The 10,365-nt window shown below is 54.9% G+C and overlaps 1 protein-coding gene across 1 annotated transcript in view; it reads right to left on the reverse strand.

Annotated features, from left to right (window-relative positions):
• Window positions 1-10,365, reverse strand: part of VSTM2L (V-set and transmembrane domain containing 2 like) — a 50,867-nt gene that overhangs the window by 19,078 nt on the left and 21,424 nt on the right. The window contains exons 2-4 of the mRNA XM_019625062.1: window positions 8,546-8,715; window positions 6,923-6,973; window positions 5-86 (exon numbers count right to left, since the gene is read on the reverse strand). Of these exons, the coding sequence (XP_019480607.1) occupies window positions 5-86; window positions 6,923-6,973; window positions 8,546-8,715 (303 nt within the window). The remainder of the gene's footprint in view (window positions 1-4; window positions 87-6,922; window positions 6,974-8,545; window positions 8,716-10,365) is intronic.

The raw sequence follows: 10,365 nt of genomic DNA on the forward strand, positions 1-10,365 counted from the left end.
CGGCACTCGTAGGTGCCTTCATCTGTGGGCTTCACCCGGGAAAGGCGCAGCTTGTGGGAGATGTTACTGCCCACCACCTTGACCACCTGGGGGTGACAGAGAGACCGTTACAGGGCCCGATACCCTGTCAATAATAATTGATAATAGTAATAATAGTACTACTACTAATAATGAAAGTTTGTTTAATGAATGGACTCACTATAGTTCCTTCTTTCTCCAAATGAAGTGGTAGCCAAAGATCGTGCTTTCTAAGTTTAGGTCACGTACACATGATTATACCCACTTTATATAGATGGTGAAACTAAGGCCCCCGAAGGAGCAGTGACTTTCCTTCCCATGGGCACTGAGTCAGTGAGTGGCAGAGCTAGGAACTCAACCCAGGCCTGACTTCGTGCACTCTAACCTTCCAAATGGTGTGACAGGCCCACAGAGGGTCGCCCAGAGCTGGCAGGGTCACGGGGTGGAGGGATTCCCAGCCTCCAGAAGGGAAGAGGGTGAGTGGGTAGCAGCAGGGAGCCTGGCCCACCCTCTCTTATTCTGAGCCTTTCCAGCTGGTCACCATCCCCCACAGAGCAGGAAAACATGGTACAGCAGGAGGCCCACGGTGGGACAGAGGCAGAACTACCTTCTAGCAAGCGGAAGGCAACCTCTCCAGCAGCCCCTCCTGGTTTGGGGGCCAGGTGGCCCCTCCCAGCGCTGAGGACTGGGCCCAGCTGGAGGCCGTCAGCCCTGCAGATTCGATCACCTCTGACCAAGGGCACGGAGAGGTCCTGTGGCCCTGCCTCGCTCTCAGGGAGTTAGGGGATGATGTTGCAAATGCGCAGCGGGGAGCGAATTACCTCAACATCTGTTTCCCTCACGGATATTAATTATCCTTCATTTGTCAACCCTACAAGGCGCTAATGGAGTAATAATGTGAAGCGCTGGGAGCAGCCGCTCCTAGGGAGGGCGCGTCAAGCGCGGCCCACCCCCCTGCCCACCCTCCCTCACCCCCAGACAGGATGCTAAGGCTCCCCACCACACCAACGCCCTTCTGACAGCAAACACGTATGGACTTCAGAAGTACAGCTGTCCCCCCCAGAGAGGAGGAGGGGGATGGGGAGCACAGCAAGAACGGCTGGAGGCTGGGTTCTGGCCCTGACAAGTCACCGGCACCCTGGCCTCCGTGTTCTTGGGCGAGATCATCAATTTATTCGACACACGTTTAGCAAGCACCCACTCTGAGGAGGGGGTACTGGAGACACATCTGTAAACCAGCCTGGCCTCAGCAATGCCTGCATGGGCTCATGGGCTCCCCGCCCCAGTGGTCTGTGCCTTTAAGCACTATCTGGGGAAAGCAATGAATAAAAATAACAACAGTAATAGTAGTGCTGGTAGGAGTGTTTATGGAGTGCTTGAGCACTGTGAGATGATGTGCTAAAAGCTTCCTACATCTTATTTACACCTTGAAATAACCCCGTGATGTAGGCACTGCTAGGATACCCATTGTATGGGTCAGGAAACTGAGGCTCAGAGAGGCGAACTGATTTGCTCAAGGCCCCCAGCTGGTGACAGAAACTAGGTCTTACACACATCTTTGGGAAGCCTCCCATGACCAGGAAACCTCAGGTCTGTCTTTCCACCCCCTCCCACCTCATCCCCCAAACCCCCAATTCTCCACACTTTAGGGAAGCCCCGCCCCTCTCAGAGACATAGCCTGTGGGAGAGCGCCCATCATCCTGCTCCAGCTTCTTGGGGGTGGTAGAAGCAGCCTGTTGGGTTTCACCATTCACAAATTGGGCAGATACTTCTGCAGCCCAGACCGCCAATTCAACTGATGAGGCCAGGAGGAGAAGAGACCCCCACAGGGCAGCCTGGCTGTAAATCATAATCACCTCTGCACAGGCATCGACAGGCCCTAGTGGTACAATTAAGCACCTAATTACGCTGAAAGAAACAAGGCAAGTCCACACCAGGCCCAAGCTCATCCTCCACCCTGCCCATCCAGGCCTTTCCAGGCTCAGCAGGGGCCCCCCTGGGTCACCAGGTGGACAGGCTGGGATCTTTCTCCTGAGCTGTGCCAGGAAGAATGGGCGGCACCAATTTGCATCTCTGCTGCCAGACCTTTCCTACATGTGGCCTTACGGCTGAGGCCTAAGAGTGACGTGGGAGCCCCGGGGAGATGCTGGAGTGAGGAATAAGGGTCAGATGGTCCCTGCCCCAGGCTGGGCCCTGCTCTGAGCTCTGCCACTCCCATGCCTCCATCAGCAACACCCAGCCACTCCAACCAGCCTGTCGGCAAGTTCAGAGCCACGGAGCCTCGCTCACTCCCGCCATACCCTTCCAAGTCATCATCCCTGTTGCTACTTCCACACACGGGCACAATCTATCTCCGAATCCCACTGATATTCCCTCTAAACACCACTGGGCCCTTATCCTTCTTTCCAGAATCCAGGTGCCCCTGCACTGGCCAGAGCAAGGTTCTGGCTTCCTGTCATCACGCCAGCCTCCTTCCGGATCTCCCCAAGCCACTCCGGCCCCTTCCCAACTGTTCTCTCATGACAGCCAGGCAGATCTTTTCCAAATGCCCCCAACTTTGAACCCTTCCTTCTACTGCTCCCCGAAGTAGCTGCCAGTGGGGGGCACTTTGGGGTCTCTTCCTCGCCTCCCTCTGCTACACCAGCACTTCACCAGTTCCCATAACACACATACCTAGAGAAGTTCCCCTACTGCTAGTCAATTCATCTATACTTTAGTTCTCACCTCAAATAGCACTTCCTCCAGGAAGCCCTTCCAGACCGCCCCCCTCCCCCGCCACCCCAGGCTAGGTCAAGTCCTCTGTATGGGCTCAGACTCCCAGGCAGCAATCCTCATTTCGATGGCCACCACTGTCATTTGACTTCTTATCATGTGTGATTATTAGGTTAACATCCATCTCCCACACTAACTGGGAGGACCCTGAGGGCAGGGACTAGGTGTGTGTGACCATGGACATCATAGAGGCATCTTCATGGTCCCCTGACCACAGGCCAGCTGCTCAATGGATGTTTTAAAGGGATTCCCAGGATGGATGATTTTGACTCTGCATGAGTCTCACCTCCCCCTTGCAGACTTCAGAACTTAATGCCCTATGTATGTTGTGAATTACTGCAGGAATTTCAAGAGAAGATAGAACTGTCTACAGCAAAAAATAAAATCATAAGAAACCCTGACCCACGGCTTGGCCTGCTAATCCTTTGGGAAGGCTGCAGACCTCGTATGCTGCCAGTGGTCCCACCCTCACCCCCACCCATTTGGTATCCGCATGTGCACCACACATGGGGGGCAGCCAGGAGGGGTAGGAGGGATTTGGCCTGCAGGGCCACCAGGTTGAATCTGACAATTCGGCTGCCTTTGATTCAGGAAGTAGGGGCATGGCGGGGGAGGGGTGCCGAGTATGCTTCTGGAGGCCTCTGTGGCTGCACTTGGTTTTTAGGGGCTTGGCTGGAAAGGGGAGGCCGGGGCAGGGTGAGCGGGCCAGAGCACTGGGCCACATGTGCACCAGGGCCCAGCCTGCGCATGGCTCTCTCAGACTGAAGCCGGTTACAGGAACTGAATCCATAGCACAAACAACTTCTGTGAGACCAAAGGAGGGACTAACGGTGATGAAGGCAGGTGAGCCCCCTAGGTGAGAACGTGTGTGTTCGGAGAACTTCACCTTGTCTTAAAATTAGGAAGTTGGGGACCATCTCTACTCACAAAACCGGCGATGGGGAAATTAACCTAAATTCTAAAACAAAGAACTTCAGAGAGAAGAAAAGAAAAACTTCCAGAAGTTGAAAATGGGCATGACGCAGAAGAATTTTCCTGAGCTACTTAGAAGGGGGCCCTGATGGTGGACTCGTCAGCCTATCCAAGCTACCAACAGAGGTGTTTTTAAGGCCACGGGTCCTTCCCCAGGCCCCAAGTTAAATGAAATAATTCATGTAAAGTGTTTATCATGGTTCTTCACATATAGCAGGCACTCAATAAATGTTAGCTGCTGCTTCTTCTTCTTCTTCTTTTTATTATTATTATTATTCATTTTATCACAGATGTGCCTGTCCTCTCACATAAACAATCTCCCTACAATATTATTCTGAGCTCTCCCCCTCCACCTTCCTGCAGAGAAGGGGCCCTCCTTTCCAGCTCCCCTGCATGCTGGGAATAGGAAGGAGTCTTGCGATTTGCAAATTCGTGTTAAGTTTCCACCCTAGTAACCACGGTCATTCACGTGGCCGAATCCATAGGATGGTACAGTTTCCACAGCGTTTCTATGTAGGCATTAGACAACAGTGAGTGGGGACGGGGAGGCACAGGGAGGTGGCAGAGCAGGAGCGAGGTCTCAGCCCCTGGGACACTCAGGGCTGGACCCTGTGTGTCCTCACAGTCCCAGCCTCAGGGCTCAGCACGGCCTCTCTGAACCCTCCCAGGGTTACCATGGCAGCCCCCACAGGCTGCAGAGCCCATCCCGGAGCCCTGCTCCCACCAAGCTGCCGGAAGTTGACTGTCCTTCCTCCCCCAGGACCCCAACACTGTCCAGCAGGTAGACTGCACTGTTTGGCTCTCACATGTTTTCCAAAAATCAAATTAGGTCCCAACAGTTAAAAATCAGGAAATGTTCCATCAAAATTGAGATTTTTAGGAGACACCAGGCTATTGGGCCGGAATTTCTGCCTGGCTTAGTCAGCACCTGCAGAACAGGGCCTGGATCCCACACAAGCCCCTTTTGCTCCTTCGTGTCCATGTACAAGCACGGGAAGCACGTCACGTTGGCGTGTCTGTGTATCAACATCAGTCTGGGTTTACACCCCCATTGGCCTGGGCATGCGTGTGTGTGTGTGTGTCAGTCATTTGATACTTTTTTATTGGGCACCTACTACATGCCAGGCGCTGTGCTAGGCTCTGAAAAAATGTAACAGTGAATCAGGCAGGCACAGGTCCAGCCCCCTCTGTCTCCAGGAGGACAGACATGAAACGAATAGCCACAGGAATGGATAATTAGTGACAGCAATGCAGCCAGCAGGGAAAAAAGTATGGGTGCCGGTTGAGGCACAGAATCAAGGGAGGCTCCTGAGCTCAGCACTAAAGAAAGAGAGAGGAACAGTTTTCTAGGCAGAGGGACTGGCCTGTGCGAAGGTGGAAAGGCAGCCAGGGGTGGGAGGGGAAGGCGAGCCAGGTCCAGCAGGATGAGACAACCCAGAGGGTGAGCAGAGAGGGCAGAGCCTTGAAGGTGACAGAGAAAAGTGTGAGCTTCTCCTAGACTGCAGGAAACCACGGTGACCATCTGTTTACAGGTGTCGGCCAACTCTGCGCCTGTGTATTTAAGAACAGTCATGGGTGTGACGCTGTCTGTAGGAGGAGCTGGGTCTGTGACTGCCTGTGAGTTCCCTAACCAGACCCCGGGAGCCCCAGATGGTGCAAGAGTCTCAGGGGCTGAGGGTGGGGGAGTGATTGCACAATCACACTGAGCACATTTATTTTATTTAACTAATTAGTATCTTTGCATTCCCCTCACGTGGGGCCCAGCAGCCTCGAATTCTAATCCTCTAAATCAATTAGATTATTCTCTCCTTTGCCTGAGATGCTCCTTAAACCCCAAACAAAATCACAGGAGAGAGAGTTGCGATGAACAGGGTGTATATGCACAGAGCTCTCTACCTGCCTGGGCTTACCTGGTGGGTGTTCGGGCAAGAAACGGGGCATTACATATGGGCAGAGGGGATGAAGGTGAGGGGGCAGGGGTGGAAAGCGGGTGGGCCCACTCAGATTTCCAGACCCCAACTCCCACAGGGCCTGAGCCAGACAGCACAAATGGTGAACGCCCTGTTCTCTCGTCTGCCGGCCTCTTGCCTGAGGGTCTGCGGGATCCTCCTCCCAGGCCTCCTTGCCGCCACTCTGCCGTCGCCAATGCCTGGCCCAGCACCCCCACGCCTCCCAGGGCCCACTCTACACTGTGACTTCCGCTGTGGCACTTCGGAGCTCCCCAAGTCCTTGAAAAGTTGTGGAAGCAGCAGCAGAAAAGTGAACTTGGAGGCCACTCCACACACATTCATACCCCTGCAGGCACCTGAATTTTCTGAGTGTGATGCTGGTGGGCTTCTAGCTTCCTGCCGGGCTGACCTCATGCCTCATGCACAAATCCCAGCCTGGTCCCACGGCCACACCGTATCCCCAGGCCAGTCCCTTTCGCCTCCTTTCTCAATCCCGCCTGCCTCTTTCAGGCCCCTCTTTGGATGTCCCTCCTTTACAAAAACTCACTCCCTGAGCTCCTTGGGTCCCCTACCTCACTGGGCTCCAGGTGAGCCTAGCGACAGAGCTTGAGGTCATCTCAGCCACATCATGATACCAAGTCTTTGTCTCCTCTAAGCCTCAGCTGCCCCACCTATCAAATGGGTGAATGATTGCCCTTCTCTAAAGAGGTGAAGCAATGATAAAATGTGTCAACGCGCAAGAAGTTCCCAGCCAGTCCTAAAATCCTGCTGCTATAGTTCCCCTACCCGCCTCACACCTGGGAGCAAGATGACCCAAGTGACCAGTGAGAGGCTGCAGCTGTCAGTCGTGATGGGCTGAAAAAAAGCCAGTTCAGTCTCATTAGACCCTGTTGGTTCCCCAAATAACAAATGCTGCTGAGACAGGCAGAAGCATCAGGGACGCACACAGCCTTGGCTCCCGACAGGAGAGAATGCGTCTTCTCTCCCCTTGTCATTTTTTGTGCCTGTCATTCAATGAACTTGAAAAATCTCTGGATTTTAAAAAACAGAGCAGAGCCATTTTTTTTTCTCCTTTCTTTTTTTCATCTCCTCCATCTTCTTGCCCAAGCTCCCTGCTGAACTGGAGTCCCCCCCCCAAAAAAAATTTTTTTTTTAAATTACAGCTGTCTCCTCCATTAGAGCCCTTGTGAGAAGTCATTATCAAAACTCACACTTATTTTGGTCGCGTCCTTTCCTGGGTCTTCCTGCTGAGATGCTTTTAGCTGTTGGGAGTGGGAGGGGCGGAGAAAACAGAGAAAAGGCGTTAGCATCCCCAGGTGGGGTTACAGACAACAGCTAAGATTCTAGCTACAGCAGATGACGCTAGGAGGGCCCCCAGGGTCTGGAACTGGGGGTCCTTCAGCTCTGTGTCCTCTTAGGGGGTGGGGGTGAGTCGCAGCAAAAGAAGATAAAGAAGCTGCCTGTAAAACTGTGTGTATGCTACGTAGGTATGTAGATATGTGAGTATTTGGGGATCTCCAGGGTGGGTATGTGTGAACAGGCAAAAATGTGAGTGTTTGGTGTGTGTGTGTATCTTGTGTGTATCTGTGAATGTGTTGTATTTTCAGGTGTCACACGCATGAGTATTTGTAGCAGATACTGTCGGAGTCCTGCCCGCATGCTATTCCCTGCAAGCTGACCCCGGAGGCACCCAACTTCAAAGACCGGCAACTCTGCCTAAGGACTTTCTCTGACCTCTGGAGTCCTCTAAGCCTATGTGCTGGGGAGTGGACACTTGTAGCAGCAAGACAGAACATGTGAGAGGCTATCTCCTGAACATGGGAGAATGTGTGAGCATGCCCATATATGCACATGAAAGTGTGTAAATATGTATGTGTTCATATATAAATGGGTGGACACATATGCATGTGTTTGCATATTATTTGTGCACACACAAGTGTGATAATGAAAGTGTCTTAGTTTGGGTTCCCTTAGAAGCAGACCCTGAGACAAAGATTCAAGTGCAAGTAGTTTATCTGGGAGGCGATCCCAGGGAACATGAATAGAGGAGTGTGTGAATGAGACAAAAAAGGGAAGAAAGTCAATAATGGCTGCGTGATCAAGTCAGTGACCACTGTGGGCAACTGGAACTTCCTCCCGCCGGGCACCCTGGGGAAGGGAGCTGGAGGATTTATCCGTCATCGGTAGGGTGCTCCACCAGCCTGTCCTGCTGGCCAGCAGGCTCTGTTGTCCACAGAAAACCCTCGGGCAGTCACAGGGGTTGGCAGTTGGCAGTGGGGCTGGGAGCAGGGGACGGTGTGTGCTCCGGCGAGTGGGCGGGGACACCCACAGCACCTGCTCCAGCGGTGTGTACGTATGAGCATGTCCACGTGTAGAGGCAAATGCGTGTGCCGTGACCGGGTTGCAGAAGTGTGCCTGCACATGTGTGGAAGGGTATGCATGCATGTGTGCCCGTAGCTGAGCTCGGCAACAATGCTGTCCCATGTCTGCAGCTTGGAGAAGTGAGGGAAGGTGAGTCGGGAGACAGCTTGACCTGCAGCCAGCTTCTGGCCCTCTGGCCTCAGTTTCCCCACCCGTGCCTGGAAGGATGGGCCTCTGTGCTCTTTGCAGAGCCCTTTTTACTGGGCCCATCCCAAGTGCTCAGCCTAGCTCTGCCTCCTGCCCTGAAAACAAGCCTCCATTTCAGGAAGAAGGGAGGGAAACAGCTGGGTGCTGCAGAGGATACACGCAGCTGGACCTTATGGCCCTCAGAAGAGATGCGGAGCAGAGACACGCCCCTACCCAAGGGACCAGGGTCCTCCCAGCCCACCTTGGAGTCTCCCCAGGGTTGGTACCTGGTTTGAGGCCCACGCCTGCTTGTCGGTCCAGTCCCTGTGGCTCCGCACGTACCACCACTGGATCTCCAGCGAGTAGGAGGGGGAGCCACTGCCACGGAAGGAGCAGGCCATCTCCACGTCCTCGCCTGTCCGCGCCGTCATGTCATGGGGTGTCTCCGTGAACAGAGCTGTGCGAAGAAATACGGGGGAGGAATGGCTGGGTCTCAGGAAACGGCAGGGCCGGCGGGCACAGGGCTGGTGGGTGGGGGGAGAGGTAGAGAGAGTGGGAGCGGCCAGGCCTGCAGGTGGGAATGGCCTGGCTTCAGGTGGGGGACAGAGGGGTGTGCAGCGCAGCTGGCAAGACACGGGGCTGAAGGAACAGGTGCAGGGCCCTGAATGCCCCGCTTGAACTGGGCCTCTATCCCACAGCCCGTGGGCGCTATAGGAGACGCGCGTCGGGGAGTGATGGATCAGAGGAGGGCGGGGTTGCGAGGTATGAGCCAGGAGGCCAGAGGCCAGGAAGGAAGCTGCCATTCTCATCAATTTTTCTAGATTCCTCCAGTGGCTTCCGCCTGATTCCCTCCAGGGCGTTTCCAACCCCAGGACACGGCAGCCAGGGCTGTTTTTGTAAAAGCAAATCAGACCTGGCCCCCTCTGCTCAGAACCCTCCGCTGGCTCCCCGTTGCTCTGAGAAAGCCCACCAGGTTGGGGGGATCAGGCCCCGCCTACCTCCTGGACTCCTCTCTGTCCTGTGAACATGTCTCCTTGCACCTCACTCCTGCCCTGACTGTTCCCAGTGCCTAGAATGCTGTTCCCTTGGCCCCTCGTCACCCGGGAAGTCACTCGAAGCTCAGCTCAAAGACAGCCCCTCAGAGAGGCCAGCCCTGACCACAGGACCCTGCACAGGTGCCCCCCACCCCTACCTCCCGCCCACCCTAGTCACAGTCATATATCTGTTCGCTGCATGTTTCACCGTCGAAACTCCATGAGAACAGGGACCCAGAGCTCCCCACGGCTACATGGTTCTTGACACCTAACAGGTAGGTAGATGGTCCATGTGTGCCGAACAGGAAAGACACTCTCCCTCCTCTCAGGGCCCCAGAGGGCAAGGGGAGTCCCACCTGCCTCCCATTCTCTGCAGGGCCCAGCGTCCCCCTCAAATCCCAGGATGAGCGGTTCCCTGGCCCAGCAGGAGCCCCCTCCAACCCCCCACCCCTGCCACACTGCCAGATAAAGGAGAAAACACCCCCCCACGTTACACGGCCCGCCGCCCCTCCCCACCATATGTTCTGTCTCTCGTCTCCCCAAACAAATATTGTCCTGAGATGTAATTAAAATGTGTCCCTCTTCTCGGGAGAGATGCTCTCGCCCTGAAAAGATGCCTGGCAGTGTGCACCGTCACCCAGGAATGCCGCATCTGTCAGTACCCCGGGCCCGAGTCCCGCCTTGCTGCTGCAGCCTGCAAGGTGCCCCACCCAGCGAGGCAGAAAGATGGGTGGAAGGAAGAACAGAGGCCGGCTTCCTTGGGTGGGGGCTCCACCAGGGTGACCTGGAGAGGGACGGGGCCTCCATCCACCCTCACTCAGTCTCCCCCTGACCTCAGGCCACCCCACCCCCCAAACTGACTGAAAACTCTGACCTTGGCCCACCAGCTCTTTTTGCTGAGGCAGAAAGCAAGACTCAGAGAGGGCAGTGTATGGCTTGGGGCTGCTCAGCTGCCAGGGGTCAGCAAGATCAGACCCCAGGCCCTGAGTCCTTGGCCAAGCCCTCCACCCCCAAAGAGCTTTGTGGGGGACCCCACCACACAGCCACCCCTCTCCCCAAGTCCCAGTAATGGT

Source organism: Hipposideros armiger, unplaced genomic scaffold (genome assembly GCF_001890085.2).
Source record: "Hipposideros armiger isolate ML-2016 unplaced genomic scaffold, ASM189008v1 scaffold_613, whole genome shotgun sequence".
Taxonomy (NCBI): Eukaryota; Metazoa; Chordata; class Mammalia; order Chiroptera; family Hipposideridae; genus Hipposideros; species Hipposideros armiger.